The sequence below is a fragment of the Silurus meridionalis genome, chromosome 18 (assembly GCF_014805685.1).
Source record: "Silurus meridionalis isolate SWU-2019-XX chromosome 18, ASM1480568v1, whole genome shotgun sequence".
NCBI lineage: Eukaryota > Metazoa > Chordata > Actinopteri > Siluriformes > Siluridae > Silurus > Silurus meridionalis.
The window spans coordinates 12451961-12477784 of NC_060901.1; the positions used below are offsets into that span (position 1 = coordinate 12451961).

At 41.8% G+C, this 25824-nt stretch overlaps 1 protein-coding gene across 4 annotated transcripts in view; it reads right to left on the minus strand.

The window, feature by feature from the left end:
• Positions 1–1561: 1561 nt before the first annotated feature.
• Positions 1562–25824, minus strand: part of tbc1d22a (TBC1 domain family, member 22a) — a 182495-nt gene continuing 158232 nt past the window's right edge. For all 4 annotated transcript variants that reach the window (XM_046873155.1, XM_046873153.1, XM_046873154.1 and 1 more), the window contains 2 exons: positions 19879–19974; positions 1562–3414 (listed from right to left, as the gene is read on the minus strand). In XM_046873155.1, coding sequence (XP_046729111.1) covers positions 3286–3414; positions 19879–19974 — 225 coding nt within the window. In that variant the 3' untranslated portion in view covers positions 1562–3285. The remainder of the gene's footprint in view (positions 3415–19878; positions 19975–25824) is intronic.

Below are 25824 nucleotides of genomic sequence, written 5' to 3' on the forward strand. Positions count from 1 at the left end.
AGGGTCTCAGGATGGGCCTTTGGGATTTTCAGGGTGGGTCATTAATAGTCCAGGATGGGCTAACAGAAATATCAGGGTTGTCCACTGGGTATCTCAAAGTAGGCCATAGAGAGTCTTGGGGTTGGCTGATGGGCCATCAGCATTCAGTTGGTGAACTGTGAGCATTCCATGGGTGGGCCATTGAAAGTCTCCAAATGGGCAATTTGGAATCTCAGGGTAGACAACTGGGATAGACTATTAGGTTTCTAAGGGTGGGCTATTAGGAGTTTCAAGGTGGGCCAAGAGGAGTCTCAAGTTGGGAATTCTCAGAGGAGACCACTGAGAGTAGGCCGACCTTACTGGTTGATGAAATCTCTGGATTGGCTTTAACATTTAAAGGGTGGACCATTGCTACACTCAGGGTGGGCAAACGGAATTTCAGAATGGTTGCCCATAAGGTAAACTCCTGGGATTTTTTTTAATGGGCCATCAGGATTCTTAGACTGGATAAGGATTGGTAATCACCTGAAGGGCCACAAGAGGTATTGCTCAGGAAGCCACAGCTAACAAACTATACTGTATAATTAGTGTACCTTATGTTAGCAACCCGGTAGCCAGTGTTAGCAAGACTCCTGAAGTGTCAAAACAAAATGGACCATATGATTTACCATGGAAATCATTTAACTTTACTGCGTTCCCCACACAAGACCTGCTCCAGTATGCACAAGCGTGTCATCGATCCACGACCGTGAATGGAACAAGTGCACGTCAATAATAATGACGGAAACAGAAACCCTCGCAATTACATGCCATCGGCTGCATTTGAAGGCTTCTTTATACAACGAGCGAATAAAATGTGTATTTTTTTTTTCTTTTTTTGCTGCAGTTAATAGATAGTAGGCAAGGTCAGACCTGAGCGCAGTGTACACTTGGTGTATAATTAGAATGAGAAACACATTCTACTGGGATTAATTACTGGAGATAATATCTTGTGTCACAGGCATTGTTGATCATATACAGTATAGCATTTATTTACACATTTTCTCTCTATTTACAGTCCTTTGAAAAGTCATTGTTCTGTACACAAATTTGAAGTCAAGAACATTTCAGAAAATTTTCTGACACCCATTTAAAATCGCCTGTTTTTGAAGACTAAAGTCTGGAACGCTGCTTGTCTGATTTTCAGAGCTATGCTTTTCACTGCGAAAAGAAGAAACACTGCAGGGGGAGGAAAGAAAAAACCCATATATATATATAAGTTTCATGTGTTAGTTACATGAGTGAGGTAACCAGAAGGTATGGTCAATCAACAAGGTTCTCCTTGTACAGAGCTCAGCGTAGCAGTAACAGCAGCAACAGCAGGTGTGTGCTGATAATCACTTATTCAGTATTGTGCGACACTTCAAAATACCCACGACTCCTGGATGCCCTTTGAGACAATTCTGTGTTGACAGGGAGCATTTCAGCAGAACGTTTGTGCTCCTGAAATTAAACCTGTCCAAGGCGCTGGGTTTTTCAGAACGCTCAGAACTCTCGTCTGACCCCGCTTTGAACGGTTAAAACGTTGCTCAGGAGGAAGCAGTGCTTGCATTTGTCGTTTATTTCAAACTGCAACATAGCGAGACGGTAAAAACGCAACATCAGCACGAGCCTGCTTACTGTGAGCGAAATGTCTGGCGTTAAACAGAGGCGAAAAACAACAAATATCTGAGATGGTTTACGCTTTTTTGATGTTAGGCACAACTTACCCGGCTCATGTAAACTGTATAAAAAAAATATATTATTAAAAAAGAAAATGCTGATTTAAGCAAAACATGTTATACAAAACTGAGGAAAATAGAGTGCATGTTCTTTCCTCTCACATATATCATTATGAACTGACAGGGAAAAATGAAAAGCCTGACAACATGATTGAACGTAGCACAAAGGTTTTAAACTGCCGCTACTTACTCGGTGGAGATCTTTTATGTCCCGAACGTGCTCACGACATGCAACAAGTATGATTCGGGGCTCCAATGAAGCATCTGAAAGGCTAACTGATATAAAAAACTAGAACTTTATCGACAAGCCACTTGTGAGGGCAAAACTGTCTGTTTCTAGTGGAATCAAAGTAGCCAAATTAAGGCAATTCGTACTTATTGTGGTAAAGCAAAAGAAGAAAAACAAGCGTTCAGGGAATGAACATCATGGCTATTGTTCTGACACAGAGGCAGATGAATGGCCTAGCTACTGCATTCCATCTGACCATCGGTCCACACCGACCGGCTCCTGAGGTAGACCTACATAGGTTTGATTAAATTGTCCGTTCGTTCTACTTACAGGGTGTTTCTTTCCTCTTTTTTTTGTTCTTTTTCGAGCCAGTTCTCTGGATGCATGGATAAGAGTCTCTGTTCTGTCGTTCCTCTCTGAGTAATGCGTCATTATTGCCTTTAATGCAGCGCACTCCTGACCTGCAGCTGTACGGGAGATCCTAATGGAGACTGCACGGTGCAAAAGCGCACTATTATTCTTGATGTAGCTGAGAAATTTGGTGCCAGACACTCTTCTTCTCAGTCACCCACACACAATCTCACACGCGTTCACACGCTCTCTGCGTCAGTACTTCCTTTCGAACTGGGCCAGAACGCAGGGTTTTGTAATAAACTGGCAACATTTTATCTGCCTACACAAAGCCTTTACTGTCAATCCTTCAAGGTGACGGAGGGCCAGAAATGTAAGAAGGAGCAGCAAAAACTGATCTGTTAATCTTTTTTTTTTTAGAGAAGCTTTTTTTGGGCTTGACTAAATATAGAGGGGATACGTAATGTCTGGAGTGTGTGTGTGTGTGTGTGTGTGTGTGTGTGTGTGTGTGTGTGTGTGTGTGTGTGTGTGTGTGGGTTAGTAAGAACAGAGCTGGAGGAGAAGAAACAAAAGGCTACAGTTTAACACGTAAACAATGTCCATTTCCAACTGATGGAAGTCTGAGGGTGGGCCAAGGAAAGTCTCAGGATGGGTCATCAGTAGTCTCAAGCTGGGCCATTAGGAGGCTTGGGGTGGACCATTAGGAGTATCACGGTGAGCCATCAAGAGTTTTTCACGGTTTCAAGTGTTTCGGGGTGGACCTTCAGGAGTCTCAGGCTGGACCCATCAAAAGTGTGAAGGTAAGCCATCAAGAGTCTCAAGGTGGGCCATATATAAGGAGTATAAGGGTGGGTCATAGTAAATTTTTATGATGGGCCATCAGGAGTCTCGTTTCAGAGAGGACCGCGAGAAGCTTTAGGGTGGGCCATCAAGAGTCTCGATTCAGTAGTCACGCTGCTGGAAGCCTCATCTTTTGTAGTGATTGGGTGCATCTGCGAAGGCAAACTTAAGCCTGTAGGCTTCGGCCAGGAGCACGCTCACTTCCTCGTTGCCCCAGTGCATGGTGGGTAAATTCTGCAGCAGGATCATTAGGCCCTGGATCAGAGAAACAGAAAGAGAAACTTAGTTACACACATCTTTTCACTCAGGAAGAAGTTTTTTTTTTTTGCCAAGAAATGGTTACACACAACCCACACCTCTCCAACACAGACACACACCTCGCCAACATCACAGAGAACAGGATGAGACTGCCAGGAACTGGTTACACACACCACACCAACACAAACGCGTACCTAGCCAAAACCACACTGAGGAGGACAGAAATGGCAGTTGCTGGTTACAAACACACACACCCACACACACACACACACACACACACAGACTCGTATGTCGCCAACATCGCACTGAGAAGGAGCGGGTCGCCAAAAATGGCTGACACACAGACGTAAACACAAACACAATCGCACGATACAAAAACAAACACCTCGCCAAAATCACACAGAGGAAGTCCGGTTCCACACAGAAAGCTGCACCAACACACACACACACACACTCCACCAAACCTGCATGTACATACGCTTGACAGAAAGTGGCTACACACATGAGATATATATATATATATATATATATATATATATATATATATATATATATATATATATATATATATATATATATATATATATATATATATATATATATATATATATATATATATATATATACATATACATACACGTGAGGTACACACACACACACACACACACACACACACACACACACACACACACACACACACACACACTTTACCACTGAGAGTGCAGCAGGAAGCTGATTTCAAACACACACACCTCTACAACTTCACACAATGAAAGATGCTGCTGCCAGGAGCTTGTTATACACACACCTCCCTCACCAACATAGGGACATACCCTGCCAACATTGCAACATGGACCTGGAAAACCAAATGCACTCTCGCTCTCTCTTTCTCCCTCCCTCACACACACACACACACACACACACACACACACACACACACACACACACACACACACACACACACACACACAACCAAATACTGTGTGGCCAGGATCTGGTTACACAGAAACACACACATTGGCAGCATTTTACCGAGCAGGAAGCGTTGCCAGGGGCAACCTCATGTCTGCTGGGAGGGCGGGAGGAAGGGAGGTGGAGATGCTGCGCCTCGCAGCTGTTTATTTTTTATTCTGCAGGGGTCACACTGAGCTATAACACAGCGCATAGCGCACACGGTAAATTATTTTAACTTTCAATCAGCACGTCTTTGCCTTCTCAATCTTGGCGAGGCACTGGAGTGTGAGGCGTAAGCTGTTTCGATGCGTCTGCCCCTCTGTGGTCGCTCGGTCAGGACCTGGAGAGAAACAGCCCATTTCTCTTTGCTACAGAAAGCCGAGTGTAATTCAGTGACAGTGCGCCGGCCCGGCTCCAGGCCCTGAAAGCCCACAGTCAATGAGTGCATTAGAGAAGCTTAGAGAGGAGGCACAGCCTCAATCTCCCAGCCTAATTCACCTAGCCAGCCTGCCATGATGGAAGAGAATGACTCTGCTTAACTGCTTAACAGACACAGAGAGAAAGAGACAAAAGAGGAGCGAGAAGAAGGAAAGAGAACTAGGTATAGTTTTATTCAGAGACACACGATTAAAGAGCAGGTACACTCAATCCATAAATGGTATTCAAAGTACCACAGATATTAAACATTCTGAAAAACTCTCTTAAAATTCAATATTTGGTCAATGTCATGTTGTGGCACATGGTTTCACCCATTTTTCCCACCCTGACACTACAGTTTCCCCTTATATTGTCAAATCTCCCCAAATTTCCCCAAATATTGTCGAAAAAAATATAATCAATGGTCAATGCAATGGTCACATAAAAAAATATAAAATTGAAAAGCATGATCTCTATGGTTTTAGATCGGCTGGGTTGAATACTGTTGATAAGTGAGAGGTCAGAGGAAAATTTAAGCTGCTAGGAATAATGCCCAAATAATCACTCTTTACAATCGCGGTGAGCAAAAAAGCATCTCAGCATGTGCTTAACATCAAACCTCGGGCAGAATAGGTTAAAAATATAGCAGGCCACGTTGAGGTTCACTCATGTCAGCTGAGAAAAATACTAAAGTGCTGGTTAGCTTTTTTTTAACTGTTCAGTTTAGACGTGTCTGTGCCCATAATACCCTCAGATTCCTCTTCTTGGAATTGTGATTATTTTTTTTTATGGGAACATCAACTAAAGCTCTTGACTTGTACTTGCATGATTTTATACACTGTGCTAATGCTATATGATTGGCTGATAAGGTAACTATTTACTATATATTATTACTAGGTAGGGCACATGATGGTTAGAGCATTGGATTTTAGATCCGAAGGTCATGAGTTCAAATCCCAGCCACACCAAGCTGCTTCTCCTGGGGCCTTTGAGTTGTTCAGTTGTATGAGTGAGATAGATGTAAATTATCCTGGATAAGAGGGAAATGCAATGTAAACAGTGTCACTATAGACTCTACCCAGGGCAGTAGAAGGCAAATTGAGATTCCGTACTAAAAACAAAGCGACTCCCCTAATCTCCGCTGGATATCAGTAACTACTCACATGCAAAAATCACTTTGTTTATTTGCCTAGAAACGGCATTCTCGCCGTTTATCACTGACTCCGCCGAGCTGTCCTGTCTCTCAGTTCTCTGTTTTATGGCAGGCGGGCGAGAACGCAGTCATGTTCCAACAATTCACACCGCCCAGCTCTAATCTGTATTCAGGCAGGCAGCTGAGCTCCATCATTTTTTATCAGCATTAGCACTCAAAAACATCAGGCTGTGTGCAGGAAACAAAGATTTGAATAAAAAAAAAAAAAAAAAAAAAAAGAAAAACAAAATGAGAACATTATTAATGTTTGTTTTTAAACCCAGTGTTTATTAGAGGATCCTAGCAGCCTTTAGATTCATCTGGCAACTTCTACACCAAACACGCATTACAAAACGGATAAGTAAAAAAAAATGATGTCTTGCATTTTCCTTTGACTTGAGCTAGGAGACCCAAACCTGTTTCAGCATGACAATGCTCCAGTGCACAAATCCACCATCTGACCTCAATTCTATTGGGATGAATGTGAACGCTGACTGCACCCCAGGCCTCCTCACCTCACATCAGTACCTGACTTTAATAAACCCCTTGTGGCCGAATGAGCAAAAATCTGCACAAGCGAACTCCAAGTTCTAGTGGAACATCTTCCCAGAAGAGTGGAGATTATAGAACAGAAAATGAAAAATAAATGTGGATGGGATGTTTGAAAAGCACATACCAATCTTACAACAATTTTTTTTTTTTTTTACATATAGTGTATTTTCACTAGAAATAATGTCTTGCATATCGGAAAATTATTATAAGTTTACTATTAGGCGAATGGAAAGAACCATTTTGTTTTTAAATGCTTTTTTTTTCATTTCAGGCTTTATTTAAATAAATAATTGTATTATTTGAATAGCAGTTTGTTTGCAATAAAATAACTCCAGACTATTTCAAGCTCAAACTTGGATAAAAGGAAAAAAAAAAAAAAAAAAAAAAAATTATTATAATAAAATTTTAAATAAAAGTCTTTTAATAGAAAATGTTAAAATAATAGCTTTTCCTGTATACTTTTTACTTGCCAATGTCATTTCTTTGCAGAAAAGGTTGATTTAATATAAAAGCAAAATGTCTTCACAAACATGCAAAAGCAAAAACTATTTAAATTCTCAACCAACAAACCCAGGCTGCCTATTAGGAAACAGAACACTGAAAAGGAACACAACCCATTAGCTGTGAGTAGAAACGTGAATAATTGTGAAGTAATATTCAGCACACAACAACAAGAACAGAAAAAAACAACACATTTCTCATGTGATCAGAGCAATTCTGAGAAAAAAAGAACAGAAACACCCAGAACAACTAATTACTGCTAAATCTATTATTACATGCTGTCTAATAATGTACCGAACTCTAAAAGGGAACAGATCCACTTAACAGGTGAAAGACGTAAGCCATCCTTTCAGCACAGAAAGCCAGTCCCCAGCCTGGAAACAAAATCTCTTTTGGTTGTAAGCAGTGCAGAGAAGCCTGCTGGGAATGTTCGGATTATTTAAAGTCTAATGCATGCGCAGCATTAGGTCTGCTGAGCTACTCATATCCTGTTCATTATGCACGTGATTAGCAACCTTATGTTGGATTCAATTCAATTCATTTATCTGTGGGTCACCTGTGAGCATTAAAAACAGCTTAAATTTCAGTTAACACCAAACTCTCAGTGTTTCCCTCTTTCTCCATCACGCTGCTCACGGTCCAAACGGATTTTTACACTAATTATACAAAACGCTTTTATCTCGGCCTTATTATGTACCGCGTTTTACAGAGCTACAACAAATAGCAGCTACCTACCTTTAAAAATATTAGATAGTTTGTTTTCATAGCACCGTCTCAAATTATTAGAAATGCAGCTCGGAATAAAGGTTCTTCCCTTCCCAGCTTCATTATTTAAGAATGAATCAAATTAGGACTTGATAGATTTATGTGCAATTAGGACTTAATAAAAAGAACATCGATTACAAAAAAGAAACATAAAACACAATACAATAAAATACAATAGTCATTGTGTAAAAATGCTTTAAAGTGTGTAAAAAAATAAATAAATAGAGGAAAAATTAAAGAAAGGAAAAATTGCCAAAAATGTAAATAAATTGAAATATAAAAATAATTGAAAATATTAGAAATATTTAATAAATAAATAACTACAATAATACATAACTGTCACACAAAAAAGCTAATATAAACAAATATAAAAATGGAAAAAAAAATCTAATGTGTGAACTATAAAAAAAAGAAATTTGAACAACAATTGAAATATAAATATAAAATAAGGGGAAAAATTTTTTTTTTTAAAAAAGGAAAAAGAAATATGGAAAAATATATAGTATAAATACGTTTTTAGAAGTTGTGTGATTGTTGCAAATGTTGAAGAAATCATTCTATATTTTCTTTTGGATTAATGTATTAAAAAATTATTAATTTGTTCATTAAAAAAAAAAAAAAAAACTAATCCAAGCTGGTATTAATCTGTTTCCATAATGATGATACATCAGCATTAGCTATCCATGTCGAGCTCCATCAACACTTTTAATTTCTCATTTTTCTTACGCACCCATAACATATCGTTAAACTCGTCCGCTCATCAGCTACACACATAATGAGACCGTCTACCTAATCAAAATGGTCATCTTATCACAGTTTACATTTAATAAGAAGATTAAGATATTAATTACACTCGATGAACCAAGCCAAATGATTATATGAAAATGATTACATAATCCAAAGATCTGCAGAACTTCTAAGCATGACTAATAGATCAGGGACAGTTCATTTGATATGCACTTTAGGGACATGCCTGTAAAATTTAGACGAGTATTACGCTTATGTCAGCTAATGCGCTAGAGTAACACAGTTATCAAAGTTCATAAGTTTATATCCAGCACAGCGTTAGCGACGCACCTTGTCCCCGGTTCGGCAGTGAAACCCTCCCGACATGGTATATTTAGATGAACAGGCAGCAGACGAGCGCGATCCCGTGATAACTCTCATGCTGTTCCTGCGTATGTCATGCACCAGTGTGAGGATGATAAGTTGGGACAGTACTTAATCAAGTCACGCTGTTCAATTGCACACTAATTACAATTACCACAAAGCATGCAAAGCAACAAAACCAGGGTGATGATCAGGACATACGAACTGGGAATGCTTTCCAGGGCCGTGCAATAAAACCATGAAAGGTTTTCAACACTGCTGCATTCAATCTGACCTTCTCAGATGCCAGTGTTCAATGTGGATTTAAAATTTTTTTATTGCGCTCTTCTGTTTGTGACTTATCTTCGCACTTGATTGAATTCTGCTCTCCAACTGAACATAATTGGTGCAGAGCACAGTGGATTTCGTGCTGAACCGATAAGGACGGGGAAGAGTCGATCAATTACGGGTCCGGTCCATGCCGCTTTTGAACAAAGTGACACTCTCGGACTGATAAACTGCCAGCGCCGATGACGTCTCACTAATGACTGCTCCTGCTCGGTTTTCACAAGCAGACTACAGTTTGGCCAAGAGGAGCGATTCGCACAGCTTTCTGAGCACTGCAGCCATGATAATGGACGACTTCTGGCCTTCTTTGCACCGGGTTCCTCTGAATTTGCAGTAATCGATGAGCGAGCTCAGGACTGGAGGTGCGCTCACTTCATCAAAAAGCCAGAAGCACAGCCCTGTAGCTCCTCATGTTTTAAACATCCATGTGACTAAGCAGTTGAGAAGGGTGATTGATCCCAGGCCACTTTATAAACACCTTTGTTTAGAAGGGCTTTGATGAGCTGACGATCGCAAGGCTGTAGCTTCAGCTCAAAGGGGGGGTATGTGGACATCGCATAGGTTTGTAAGCACTTCTTCATTTTGGCACAAAAATGTTTTTCCCTCCCTTTCTTTTGTTGCAAATGCAACCATCCATCAACAAAGTGTATTAAAGAGCATTTAGAAGGGGAGGGATGGCACTCACTCTGGAACAAGCGAAGGTAAAGGATAATCAATCATTAGGCGCACCTTAAATGAGGCTCCTCTCACAGGCCTGGGGTTTGAACGAAATTGGTAGTTTCCTGATGAATGAGATGGGTTTTCTAATAATCTGGAGGGTTACAACTCATCCAATCTCTCAAGTCCCCTAATAGAGTCAAGACTATATCTCATTCCAGGGACGAAGAGAAATTCCAGAGCATCGCTCCAGAAAGAAGAAGTACACAACTAGTATTGTCTCATTTTTTCTTATATGTGGCAGAATTATAATGGAGTATGGGGGTTGCATTTGTAACTATGTAATGGACAGCGTTCACATCTGGAAAGGACTCAACAAAGCTGAAAGGTAGATGGAGGTTTTAGAGCAAATGCATGCATTTATTAGCAAGACAAATCTTCTGCATCAATTACACCAGCATGGCCCAAGTGTTCCTATTCACTATTAAAACGGCATTACCTGTCATTTTCCCCCTTGTTTGGAAGTTCAGTAGGACTCTGTGAGAGATACTTAAATGCTCCACAAAGTAACAAACCATAAAAAAGGAGAAGCTGTAGTGAAAGTATGACGCATACCGAAAGCTGTACATAATAATGCGACTCACAGATACATAAATCATTTCCCTTAAATAAATCTTTCGACTGCTCCCTTTAGGGGTCATTCGTCTCCATACCCCCCTGTCCTCTACATCTGCCTCTTTCACACCAACTACCTGCATGTCTTCCCTTACCACATCCATAAACCTCCTCCCTGGTCTTCCTCTTTTCCTCCTTCCTGGCAGCTCCATCCTCAGAATCCTCCTACCGATATACCCCATGTCCCTCCTCTTCACATGTCCAAACCATCTCAATCTCGCCTCCCTCACCTTGTCTCCAAAACGTCCTACATGCGCTGTCCCTCTAATAAACTCATTTCTAATCCTGTCCATCCTCGTCACTCCCAACGAAAACCTCAACATCTTCAGCTCTGCTATCTCCAGCTCCACCTCCTGTCTTTTACTCAATGCCACTGTCTCTAAACCATACAACATCGCAGGTCTCACCACAGTCCTATAAACTTTCCTAAAATAAATAAATAAATAAATAAATACATTAAATAAAATAAATAATATCATTTGTCATCATCAAATGAAAATTCTGAAGGACTACACAAACTTTTTTAAACTCGGTTGTTGTGTCAGCATGTTTATATGATGTTTATATAAAAGTATTTGTACCTACTGTAAAAAAAATAAATAAAAATTATGATCATAAGTTTGTGGACACTTGACCATAAGATTAATATACAATGTGCTTTTTGATCATTCTGCATGTAGTATAATAACAATAATATTACTATAATATCCTCCACTCTTCTGGGAAGATGTTGCACTAGACTTTGCGGAGATTTGAGCTCATTCAGCTACAAACGCGTTAGCAAAAAGTCAGCTACAGATTTAGGTGATGAGGCCTGGGGAGTGTTCAGCATTCCAATTTATCACAAAGGTGTTGAGCTGAATTGAGTTCAGAGCTCTATAGCAGGTCACTCAAGAACTTCCACTCCAACCCTTTCATGCTGGCTTTATGCACAGGAACCAGGAGCGGAGAAAAATGTGATGCATTGTTGAACTTTGTGGTAACAGTTTGGGAAAGAATGGCTAGACGTATGGCTAAAACCACATATGGCTGAAAAGCACATACATTCTTAAAGAAAACCCTTAGAACTGAAACGCTTATTAACAAATAATAACCTTAGTGTTAAGATCAAACATTATGCTCTGAAAATCCTTCTTTCTGAATCTTTATAAGTCAGTAAGATGGTACGATGGTTCCAGCTGTTGGTAGAATCCAATGCGATATCATTATCATCAATATAATGTGAATTTATTCCCCCCAAAACAAAACAACTCCGGAAACCGTCGGGAAAGTAACATGAATGCCGAGAGCCAAAGCTGTAAGTCAATCAGGCAGTGTGCTTGCGCGATAAATTAAGAGTGTGTGCTCCCAGTTATTCACCACGACAGCGAATCCATTTAGTTTTGGCTCTCTGAACCACCTGAGGTGGAACAAGACAAAGCATTAAGAGCTGATAGTTGCTGGTTTTTAATTTAGCGGTATAATGAATGTAACTGCGGAGTGCTGTGTGGTTTTTTTTTTGTCTGTTTTTTTCCCCCTCTCCTCTACCTTTCTTGTGTTCCTTTTCCTTTACTTGTGGTTTTATTTATTTATTCATTCACTCTTATGTAAGACATGAGCATAGGAAATGAAATGCTACTTCTATTTTTCCTGCTGCTCCTGCGAGTAAAAGAGAGAGAGATGCTATTCAGTGAAGGCGACGGGCCTGAAAAGAGATGGAGGCGCGTCGAAATGTAGGAGCCGTGTACATGTTAATGCGGGTAAATAAAGGCGTTCGTGCGTGTGAACGGACAGAAAGCGAGCGGCCGTTAGTGGCCTGTGACGCACGTTTGAATTTAGCTTGAAGTGTTATGAGACACCGAAGAGCACTCAAACCCCAAATACATTCTTGGGTTATTAGCACTGCGGGCTAGTAACGAAGCGGGGGGGCGAGCACGTCGCGGCAAGGATCTAGTAGAACATATCACAGCCTCTGTATCTGTGAGGGCGCTTTAATTAATACCTGCATTCACTTAAGGCTAATTTCTTTGCCTCGAGGAGAATATGAGAGACATTTTTGTAGCTTTAAACCATGAGTTTCTGAAGGTGCTCGTTAAAGCCTGTGCGCAGTCCGCCAGACGCAAAGCAATAACGCCTGCCATGGGGTTCAACGCGTTCCATCGCTGCTGCAAACTCCATTTAAATCAACCAATTAAAAGTCTAAAGTGGGATTGATTTCTCCGGGTCTCTCTCACACCTATCCATCCCACGCATAACCGCATTATCTGCGCCTCGCACCCCCAGAGATGAATCTGACACTACGATGAAGCTCGGAGGCACCGGCTTCTTGATGTTGCATGTGTGTGAACGTACAATGCAGCAAATGAGGGTCATGACCTCGGGCCCTTGCACCGTGGCTTGAGAATTAAGAGGCCAGAGTAATTGATTTGGATGCGAGAAGGAGCTGTGCCCTCCCTGGCAAGACGCTAAGTTAAGGGCAAGTAGCATATGGCATGTCTGCAGTGTGTGGAGACTCGGGCACTGAGAGATGATGGCTGAAAAAAAATCAATAATAAAAACCCTTCACACTTTTGCTCAGCCGCATGCACAGGACAGCCAGTGTTCTAAACCGTACATAACTCCCAGCAGCGCAGCAGTAACATCTGAAACGTGTTCATCCGAACAAAAAAAAAAGGAAATTAGTCCGTAAACGAAAACTAAAAAAGCGGGGAAAAGGTTTCTGGTCCGTTTCATTAGCTCCTCCGAAGGCTTCCTCGTTATGTGATAAACAAACCCCTAATGAGAGCTCATTTACTGCATATTGCCCTTGCTAAATGCCAGCAGGCTTTGGCATTTGGTTGCGCGCGTGGCGTGTGGCGGCGCACCGTGGTGGCGTCTCGCGGATCAAATCTCATCTCGCGCTCGCAGATTAACCTGCGCGATAAAAAAAAAAAGAAAGAACGATAATCATGGGCAGCGTCTTTACTTGGTGATGATTCTCAGTAAAGCGGACGTTTGCTCACTAAAAACGTGTCGAGATCAAATTCTTGTTTAATCACCCCCCCCCCCAATTACTTTGCTCTCTTTCTCCGAAGACAAACACCGAGCAGGAAGCATTGATCGCCAGAGCTGCTCGTTTAATTAGGCAGGAGCGAGTGTGTGCAGCCGGGGCGGACGCTGACCCACAGGACAGGAGGGACACTTTTAGATTCCCATAAAACTACAGCGCAGTGACCCAAAGTAACAGAAGCGGGCGGACAATGCTAGAGAAAAGGTCAGCACACAGAGAATGACTGCTTAAGGCAGACTGAGCTACACACACACACACACACACACACACACACAGTCTCTGAATAGAAATAGAATTATACAAGACATGAGACTGCTGCATGATGAGTCCACTGTGCTCTTCTCCTCTCCTCCTCTCTTCTCGTATCACTGATGCTCTTATTCTCATCGGATTTTTCCATTAATCAGGTCAGTTTTATCCTGATATGAATGCAGTAACATTCAGTAACATTCAGTACAGAATGCCTTTGCTTTTACAAAGAAGCAAAACTATTCGAGTCTGCCACCTGCACTGATGGACTGTGGGGAAAGCTGCATGTCACAAACCACTGGAAACTTGTGGAATTTGAGAGGCTTCCTGTATTTGGTGAATGATTCTGATGTTGTAGAGAACAAGCCATAATAGTCGATTCTTAAAATCTAGCGCACATTCCAGATGTTTGTGCTACAACAATTGACGTAGCCAAAGTTTGTGGACAACTGACTATAAGATATTTACGTGTGCTTTATGAACATCACATTCCACATACACCAATCAGGCATAAATAACATTGACGTTATGAGCGGTGAAGTGAATAAATCTGATTATTTCTTCATCATGGCGCCTGTTAGCGGGTGGGATATATTTGTCAGCATGTGAACATTTTATCCTCAAAGTTGATGTGTTAGAAGCAGGAAAAATAAGCAAGAGTAAGGATTTGAGTGAGTTTGAGGACAGCCGGATTGTGATGTCTAGACGACTGGGTCAGAGCATCTCCAAAACTGCAGCTCTTGTGGGATGTTCCTGGTCTGCAGTAGTCACTATCTATCAAAAGTGCTCTAAAGAAGGAACGGTGGTGAACCAGCGACAGGTGGTCATAATGTTATGCCTGATCAGTGAATGGTCCTCACTAGTGTTATAATAACCTCCACTCCTCTGAGAAGATGTCCTTCAGATTTTAGAGAGTGCTTGGGAAGATTTGTGCTCATTCAGCTACAAAACATTTACACAAGTCAGGAAGTGATGTAGGTGCGGTGAGGAGGTCTGGGGTCTAGTCAGTGATCCATTTCATCGCAAAGGTGTTCAATAGGGTTGAGGTCAGAGCTCTACAGCAGGCCATGGCCAGCTTTTTCTCAGATAGCCACATATTCACGCAAAATGATTTCAACAGGTGTTAAAAATGCTCTAGTATTAACTGAGAGTGCCTGGAAGCCCCTCCCCTTTTCCTATTTCACAAGCCTTCAACTATTAATACTATACTTTCTTTCGGCTTCTCCCGTTAGGGGTTGCCACAGCGAATCATCCGCATGTTCGATTTGGCACGTTTTTACACTGGATGCCCTTCCTAACCCAACCCTCCCCATTTATCCGGGCTTGGGACCGGCACTAAGAGTGCACTGCCTTGTGCAACCCTAATGGCTGGGGTTGGTTCCCGGACCGAACCCGGGCCGCAGCGGTGAGAGCGCCGCATCCTAACCACTAGACCACCAGGGAACTCTTCAACTAATAATAATAAATGATAATACTACGGTTTAATGTAAAGCCTGAAGCTGAACATCATTAACATTAGACAAGTCTATAGTTAACGTCTGTGTACTTTACAGTTTAGCAATGAAGTGAACATTTTCAGGCACAAATGGTCGAAAACCCTGTATGTTCGACAAAAAGAGAAACAAAATGACAAATTTTTTCCCCTAAAAAAGATTCAATAGAACTACAAGGAAGTGTCGAATCTCACGCCACAGAAAAATGGTAATGATAATTAGATCATTATTTTTTTTTTTTAAATCTACCACCCAGCCGAGTTCTGTGATTGCTGCTGCTGGAGGTTTTGTGCCGAAATAATGACTTCCTGGGCAGAATCCGACTTCCCTTGACGTGCATGTGCATTACAGAGTCGCAGTCCCAAAGTTTCATGCTGAGTAGACATTTCCTCCGTTAGATTTTTGTACATGTTGCGTTCAAGTCCTTGAACATGGTTATTAACCTCTAAATAACCAGCTGGATGACCGACTGGCATGAAATAATGGTATTCGTTTATTATTATTTATTATTATATCAAAATTGCTTATCTATTCATTAAAACCTCGTTCTTAGACACGACCCATTGATATACCTCGCGATGATGAAGTGATCAGTGGGCAGGAAACCATTCATTGGTGAACTTGCTAAGAAAATATTTCATCGTGACCTTTCGCAATTCTTGCACTCACAGCAAACTGACTGTTAATGAACACGAAGACTAAAACGAGCAGGGTCACCCAGTAACTTATAGAGAGGATGAAGAGCTCTCATGCAATCGCTTTGCAACAGGAACCCAGGCTGCTAATCAGTAATCCGGTATGCTGATATAAAGGAGATGAAGAACACTATATCTGGTGTGGGGGCCATAATCATTTCTCAACACTTTCTCCCCTTCAGTCTCCATCTTTCACTTATCACAAAGTAATTAACTTCATGGACGTCCTCATGGGCGCTTCTGAGTTAAGCTTCCTAGACATTTCGCGACGATTTATAACTGTCCCTGCGAGTTTTCCAACAGTACAGACCACTAACTATCCAGTGTGGAGGTCTGAGTCCACAAGGCCAGAGACTGTATGAGTGGTGTGAATTCTGATGAGGGATCGAGCCGGAGTAAAGACCCTGCACCACACTATACAGTTTTCTCATGGTTTAACCTGCAGGTGTTGAACTTTATTTTCATTGAAATATCCTCAATTAGCATGAAGAACAGATTTACACACTATTGGCATCCGGACGGTTTGTTTCTTCACACATTTGGCTTAAATACTGCCGTGCCTCTTGTAAAGCAGTTCAATAGGATTCAGGTGCAGTACCTGGGAAGGGCATTTCATGATAGCTAACAATCCAGCTGACTGTTTGCTCTCTAAATAACATTCACAGTTAAAATTTTTGGATGTCTGCTTCGACTCGTCTTTTTGTATGGCGAATTTGGATCCAATGGAATTGCATGGAGTATGGAATGGTAGCCATGTTGGTTCAGTATTCCTTTTACTAAGCGTTAGTCTCCGACCTTCCCCGCTCCGAAACAACCCCAAACCATTACGCTTAAACCTCCATGTTTGAATGTGGGTGTGAGGCAGTCTGCTATCATCTTCCCTTCTCTTCTTCATCTTGCATAAGTTCTGCTGTTGGAGCCAAAAATGTCAAACATGAACTCATCTGTCCATAGAACTTTCATTCGCTGTCCAATTCTTGTGCAGTTTTAACTTTAACCCTGTTACTTTGCATATTAACAAACATATATGTGTCTGAAATATTACAAAAACAGGTTTTTCCAAACTTCTGACACTGAATATATTCTATAGCACGTCGCTAAAGTCTCTGTATGTGACTTTGACAAAAGAACAACGTATTGAAACATTTCTAATGGCCAGACTGGGAAACTTTCGTAAGCATTGAGATAGACATGGACAACTATGGAGATATTTAGGATGCCTGTATTATGCAAGCAGGGAGTGTCTATGATTACTGTGTAGTACTCTTGATATCACCCAAATGGGGATGGGTTCTCTTGTAAAAAGCGCTATAGAAATAAATTTGACTTAACTTGTAGTGGACCGCTAAGTGAAAGACTACTAGTAGTAGTATATCTAAGAAAAAGAACATTTGATTCAAACTGATAAACTAAAAAAAAAATGCAAGTTTTACAGAACAAAGAAAATAAAAGAAATAAAACTGTGTATGATTTATGGTTACGGTAAGCGTGTGAACACGAAAAATTGCAAAATCAAATTAAAAGATTTGCATGTAGGAACAGAACGCATCTTGTATTAAAACTCACCACCGTTCATTTGCTCAAGCTTTACAAAATTAAGCAACAGAAGCCTGGATGCTCCTTTGAAACAGTATGCAAAGAGCTTTGAGATAAGCACTATAAGATAATGTCAGCAGAAAAGATTTTGCTCTTTTGCCGAGAGATTGAAGATTTGAAATCGTGAGAATGCAACAGCTATCCATAGATGGGAGGAAAGCACACACACTTTCTCTCTCTCTCTCTTTATCCGCACAGTTCATCCCACCTTATGCCTTACGCCCTACCGCTGGATGAAGTTCTCTTCAATTGGAGACCAGTTGGGGATGGATCCACATTTACAGCCCAAAGACCCATAAAACTGCTGAGCAACTTAATAACTTTGAGGATGGATTTGGACTGTAATTAATATCAGGACCACAGGTTGCATAGACAGATCTGCATTAAAGCATCTATTTCTATAAACCAATGGAACCTCCATGAATGGACATTTGGTGCCACTTAGATGAGGATGGATTCCCTTTCGAGTCTGGTTCCTCTCCAGATTTCTTCATTATACCATCTTAAAGTTGCCAATGATTTGCTCATCAGGGATAAACAATTACTGTATGAGGAACAAACATACACATTCTTTTATACGACCTTATAACCGATTTATTTGTGTAAAGCTGCCTTGAGACGATGTCCATTGTAAAACGTGCTATACAAATAAAAATTAATTGAAAAATGTAAAAGACTTTCTTCTCTGTCAATCACAGAAACACTGGCCAATCTGTGTGTGTGAGTTCACCTGCTGAGTGTGTTACACTGCCCTGTGATGCAGCATAAGCAGCAGTTTAAAAAGCTGCATTTGGAGTTTTCATGTAAAAAAAAAAAAAAAAACTTTACCATGTTTAGCACTGATACATGACGGAAAACAGCGAGCTGGTGGGCGGTCATTGACCACTGACTAAATCCTTTTCACTGATCTTTTCTTACCTTATCTGAGCATCCTTAACTCAGGATCGAGGTCTGGCCTTCCACCACTTTCTGTTCATGTAAACGTGCAGTTCACATGAGTGTCACTGTGCAACATAAGCAAGAAACTATGCGAATGATAAAAAGTGAAAAAAAAAGCAGCTCTTCCCAGTGCATTCTGCAGCCCACGGTAAGTGAACAAGAGGGTGGCTGAGCAGAGACTAATGTGAAAAAGAGACTTTGTGTTGGTGTAGAAGACCTGAGGAGGGCAGAGACAGATGTGTGTGCCCCATGCTTGTGGGTGGCTCTTCTGAATGCCAAGCGGAGCCTGGCTGACTGCTGCAGTGGTGCTGCAGAGAATCATACTGAATCAGTGGGCACTGTAAACACAATCAATCAACGCACTGCCCTGTAACACACACCACACACACACACACACACCACACACACCATGCACTCCTGACATCCTGGATATTCAAAACTCCCACACACACTTGTGTACACACAACCACAAACCCACAGACACACACACACACACACACACACACACACACACACACACACACACACACACACAAAACTCCTTAAATGCATGCATACACAATCTGAATCTGCAAAGACACCAGGGAGACAAAGCAGGAAGAGTAGAAAGAAAGAGAGCATGAAGAACAAGGGCTAGTGAGGCAAGATGTTGAAAAAGGGAACAAAAGAGTGTATAAGTGTTTGGCATACAAGGCTGGCAAGAGAGAAATGTGCTAATTGGTGTGTACTGAGTTGAAAAAAGAGCACTAATAAGATGCGGTTCTGTTAGAGATCAGCTGAAAGCGGCCTCCTCAACCTGTCTCTGCAAACGCTCCGGGATTTTTTCTTTGCTACAACCCAACACTGAACCGCTGGTTTAGGAGGGATGGGAGTTGGGGGAGAAAAAAAAAAAAACGCAGGGGTCCCTGAAGACCATACTGGAAAACACTGACCTGGAGATAAAGTCATAGGCGGTAAGTGGGTTCTATGTGGTGCTGCCTCGGGCCACAAGTAACCAAGAGGGACTTCAGAAACTCGCAAAATCTTCCTCATCCAAACTCTTAACTTACAATTTATCTTGGGGATGGAGTGAGAGAGAAAGAGAGAGATGGAGGGGACAACCGTCCAATGTCACCTTAAAGCAGCTGCCACAGTCATCACACTAATGCACCTGCAATGACCCAGTGACCCCCAGAGTTGAGGATAGAGGGGCTTGAACGAGGACACTTTCTGCAGCTCTGGGAGTTGAGAGAGACATGGCAAACACACCACACACACACACACACACACACACACACACACAGAGACAAATAGGAACAGTTCCAAACTCACCTGGAAGTCCCTTTCCTCCAAAATCTCCTTCCTCCAGTGCACCAAGAAAGCAGCACACACGTACAGGTGGAAGTGGGAGAAGCCCTCGGGCTCGGCCTGATGGCAACATACAAAACAGAGCAAGAGAGCGATCAGAACACAAACAAGGAACAAGAGTGGATTAATGAGCAATCCTCGAGCCCTCCGAGAAATAACTGGGCCAAGGTCAGATAAACTGCGAAGGCTTCAGGACGTCCCCCATTCACTCTAACTAAGCGAAACCATCTATTACATACTTCTACAAGGTTCACGTGAACCACGGCATTCGGAAAATACTCAAACACGTTGTTCATTCGGAAGAAAAACGAAGCTATTTTGAATAACGTCCTGATTTTTCATAGAGCGTAACCCCCGCGAGTATCGAGGTTGCACTGTACATCATTTAGCAAAACAGAGCAATTTACAGTATCGTAATGCACAAACTTTATAGTATATATGTTTATAGCGTTGGTAAAAAGGGCTAAAATTGGGCTTTGAAACACCAAAAACACCAAAAAAAACCCCACTAACACAGAGACAACTGAAATTTGTCGACCGCTGGCAAATCGGGAGATGCGCACATCCTGGCAGCGCCCCAACGTATCGTTCCTCAAATTCTCTGCTACGTTTGCCTGGCGCTCGAATCGTAAAATATTTGTACAATTCTGTCGCACCGCTGTTCGTCTCCGTAACTCCGCGTAACATCTGCATATTCACCGACCATCGACATGACATTAAATCATTATGAGAGGTGAAGTGAATCGTACAAAGATTATCTCTTCATCATGGCGCCTGTTAGTGAGTGGGATACATCAGTCAGCAAGTGAACATTTTGTCCTCAAAGTTGACGTGTTAGAAGCAGGAAAAATGGGCAAGGGTAAGAATTGAAAGCGAGTTTGACAAGAGCCAGATTGTGATGGCTAGACGACTTTGTGTTGTTTTTTAAACTAATGAGTAAATGCACTGACTGATCCAGAGCATCCTGAATAGTGAAAACCCCACAAACAAAGAAAACATCCCTAATCTGCATATGTACACATTATCCCAGAATAAAGCCAAAAAACACATAACATACGATGCAAAACAGGTGATGACCGGCGCTCTGAGGATACGAGCGCTCTGTAAGCCGCGCACAGCACAAAGTTGTTTCAGTTTGCAGATGCGAGCAAACACGAGTCAGCATGTGCAAACAGACAGACGAGAGGAGGGCGGCCATTGTTCAAAGAGCATAGATTCTATAAAGGGCGTGCGCAGCGTGGTTCCTACGGCCGGCTGTGAGAGAGCTTCACACAGCGGAGACCACAATCATCTTTTATGCTAGCCACAGACAGGACTTAATGAAAATCAATGGCTGCCCTGCTTACTGCCAATAAACAAGCAAGATGGGTCTCCCCTTCAAGGGTAAATGAGAGCAATGGAAATATTCCTGACTGCGGCCTTCGGAACCGCAGCAGGCTTCGGGGTCACGTGTCCTGTCTGGCGCAATTAGCCGGAAGTCATCTCCCGTCACCTCCTTGTCAAAGTGACCACAAGAGCGTGAAATCCGCTTAATTAGACACTCAACGGACAAGCTGAGGCGGCAAGAGTGCCTGCGTAGGTCTAATTCGCGTGGGGAAAACGAGGCACACTGCTACATTGCTGCTCAAAAGTATTCGGACACCAGCCTTTCCCAGCCATGTGTGTTCACGGTTGTACAAAATGTCTTCGGGTGTGGTAACATCAAACCTGGTAAAGCCAGCTCTATTAAAAATATGCTTCAGATGGTCTGGAGTAAAAGATCTTGAATTGACCTGCTTTTAGAGCTCTGATCCTCAATCCTACCAAACACCTTTGGGATGAATTCAGACACTGCTTTGCACCCCAGACCTTCTCACATCTACATCAGTAGCTGACTTTACTAATGAATTTGTGGTTGAATGAAGAGAAATCTCCACAAGAACACGCCAAAATCTAGTGGAACATCTTTCCAGAAGAGTGGAGGTAATTATAACGGGGACTACATGTGGAATGGGATGTTCAAAAAGCAAATCGAATGTTTAGGTGTCCACAAACTTTTGTCAATATAGTGTGTATAACAACAAAAAAAATCCACACAGCAGATGGGACGTCAAATTCCATCTCCCTAAATGACGACTGGCCTCCGATCAGCAGCAGCTCGGAGCAGACTCTAAACATGCTGCGACTGGGCCGGGTTCCCGTTCTACGAGATGCATGTGGGAGTTAAAAATCCATAAAAATAACACGAGTGCTCTCCATGCACACGCTTAATACATTCCCATTTCAACAGAAGTACATTTCGAACACTTGTACAGTACTAGAACGATTAGCATAACTCTGTGCTTTTACAATAAACGGAGAAGGATATAATAAAAAAAAAGTAAATAAGTACAAAATGGTATATGAGGGAGAAGAGTTAAAAAATTAATAAAACATATCCAGTAATGTAACATAATGAAGAACAGCGGTCTGCATCTGTGTATGAATAACTAATCAGGGGGTCACAAATGAGAGGCATAAAAAGCACTTCATTAGACTTTATTACATAGACATGACTGCAGACACAAAATCACCTGAGATGGGAATCTAGACTTTCAGGAAAATAAAATAGTTAAAACAGCCGCTATAAAATACTGCAGCAGTGAAGACAGTTCTAGGAATATGAATGAAAAAGGAAGAGCAGAATAAGAGAATGAGGGCTTCACTGGCTATCCTAATTGGTCAATTTAATTATTTTTCTGCTTATCCCTGGGGAGCAGTGCTGATTATGGAGGCTTAATTAATGGGGACAGTGGAGGATAGCCGCTGATACACCCAAGTAACCAGGAGAAAGGGAGCACACACACACACACACACACACACACAAATACCGTGCCACATGCAGAGGTATTGACTTTTATTGTCATATCACACACAGCACGAATACCTAATATAGAAAACAGCGAGAGAGGAATCTCGGCGTGATGAAACACTCGTGCTCGTACGCACGCCTGCCTACGCGGTGTTCGTATCTTTCCATTTATCACACAATCCCTGCTTTCCCTTTTGCCTCGCTCCCAAAATATACTCTCGGGCGCTACTTTCGAGGGAGTATTTTTAGAAGGTGTCACGAGAAACAAAGCGCCGCGGTCTAAACTTACACATGCCGCCGGTCTACGATGATGCAATCGAGGCTTTGTGAGCCTGGGGTCTGCTGGATCGAATATCGGTGTCTGTTCCAGAGGACTGTTGAAAGGGAAGTGAGGAAGACATTAAGAACTGGTTCCGTGTGTGATGCTGAGCTGATATGAAGGAATGAGCGGTTGTGTTGCATGTAAACACAGCGCAAAATACCTACATTCACAATACATGCGCCTGTTTTAAAGGGGTAACTGCTGATACCACATGGTGGCAGTAGAGAGTATTAGCACTCAGAAATGGGAAAGAAAGAAAGAAAGAAAGAAAGAAAGAAAGAAAGAAAGAAAGAAAGAAAGAAAGAAAGAAAGGTGCTTTATTCTTGTCACATGTGCTTTACAGGGTAAGCCATGGAGCACTTAAGGTTAAGGGCCTTGTTTAGGGGCCCCAAAAGTGGCAGCTTGGCGATACAACTTGACTCGAACCCTGATCCTCCAATCAGTAACCCAGAGCCTTAACCACTTCTACCACCTTCCCTGATAGATTGATAGAAACACAATATTTCAAAGAAAATAAATTCCCTCTGGGTTGCATATGGTGTGATTATACACTGTGCACTTCAATACCTATAGTGGAATAATTGAATAAGTTCAGGAAGTAGCAAAATCAGTAACAAACTTGCTAGACTACCATTTTATTCCACTCTAAATGTAAGTATAAAAGGTCTAATCAGAAACTGAGGATGCTTCACATATGCAGTGTTTAGTCCTTACGAATCAAACTCGTTTTCTGCTTTTTTTTTTCCCCCCTGCAGCTCGGAACACAGCAATCAAAAGAACTTGTCTGAAATTGTCCGAGCGAGGTGGTCTCGGTCCAGTTCCGAGCAAACACGGTTTGATTGCAGCGAGAAAGCGGTTTAACCCTGAATCGACCCAAACGCAGGAAGTGAACCGAGCATGCTGTGTGCACAGAGCTGGATGCGATACCAAAAAAAAAATATATGGTTTGAAACGAGCTATTCAAATAATTATCTAATCATTTATTTAGCGCCAGCTCCGTGCTCAACAGGGTTGGATGGCTTTTCTATCCTGCATTTCCATCATTCAGTAATGTTTCTTTTTTTTTTTTTATTTGCTTGGAGGCTTTTTGACTCATAGGTATCAAACTTAACCAAAGAGCAAATAAAGAGAAAGCTCATTTACAAAAAACATCCTTGGAAATTAAAGATCTACATTGCATCCAAACAAAGGAATCTTTGTTTCACTTCGATTTTCCATCCTCATCTGGCGCTGAAGTGACCTGACAATATGCTGACGAGCACAAATGGAAATAGTGGAAATGTTGCAAATACTCCAGGCGACAGTTGCTTCCAAGCATCAGGGCCTGAAGCAAAAACAAGAGCCTACATGGGCACTTACATGGTATCAGACCCACTGCTGTTGATTCTAGGATGCTGACAAAGACCAGGTCTGGTGAGCATATTTCTCCGATTTTGGAGTCATTGCATTGGTTCCCTGTCAGATTCCGGATTGAGAATAAAATTCTTATGCTGACCTACAAGGTACCTCATTATTTGACGTACAGTAACTTTTAACTGTCAACACTCCAAGGTGTGATCTCTGCTCTTCTGATTCTGGTCTTTTAGTTGTTCATCCTACCTATTTACATTCTATGGGTGATTAGGCTTTTTCCTCCCAGGCACCAAAACTATGGAATTTTCTCCCCACTGAGATTAAACATGCCAAATCTTTTTTAAATTTGGCTGTAAAAACTTTTTAAATTTGCTGTTTTATTCTAGTTTTATGTATTCCGCGATGTGTAGTGACTTATTTTTATTATTATTAATTATATTATTATCAATATATTTTTTGTATTTATTCTGTATGCTCAGAAAGCGCATTAATATGTACTACATTTAAAAAAAACATTTTTTCCCTCCCACACGAGGCGCATTAAGCGGGATGGGCCTGAAGGCTTGCTGTTTCCGAAGCAGTTTGTTACCGGGTCAGGTTGCTAGCCCAAAACCCACCCTCCTCTGTTCACAGCTGAGCCTAGGCCAGCCATGGTGGATGACTTTTATCCCCATTCTCACAACTGAGCACCTATGGGGGGTTAAGGGCCTTGCTCAAGGGCCCAAGAGTGGTAGCCTGGCATGGCTGGTACTCAAAAACCCACAACCTCTGGATCCAAAGTCCATTGCCTTAACCACCAGGCTCCCACCTATATAGGCGCTATATAAAATAAAGATTATTGTTATTATTATTACTCGAAATGCCAAATGATTCTTCTCTATAAGCAAATCCAGTGTTATACACCATCTAGGAATAATTATCATCTCCATTCCAGGAATGTAACCACACAAAAGGAAGGAATGCAGGAATCATGGGTCTCACCAACATACACAGTTTGAAAGTGCCTGAGGAGGCTGAAAGGAAAGGAAAAAAAAAAAACAGCACTCTGCCTACCTGCCTACCTAGCTATCCATCAGTGCATGCTGTGAAAGACAGACAGCAAAAAATGAAAGAAATGGAGCCTGAGTGAGAAAAAGGGACAGAGACAGAGAGATAGTGAGTGAGGGCAGTTCTCTCTGAGTTATGTGCTGGGTGATGATTGCCTATTGGTGTAACCTCGCGGCCTTAATCAGAGCAGCTGAGAGGACGGCTGTCTGAAAGTATCAAACTGTGACACACACACACACACACACACACACACACACACACACACACACACATACACACATACACACACACAGCTACAGCTCTTTATTACTTTATTAACTCCCCCTACCTGGGAGATATGAGACTCGAGATGTCACAG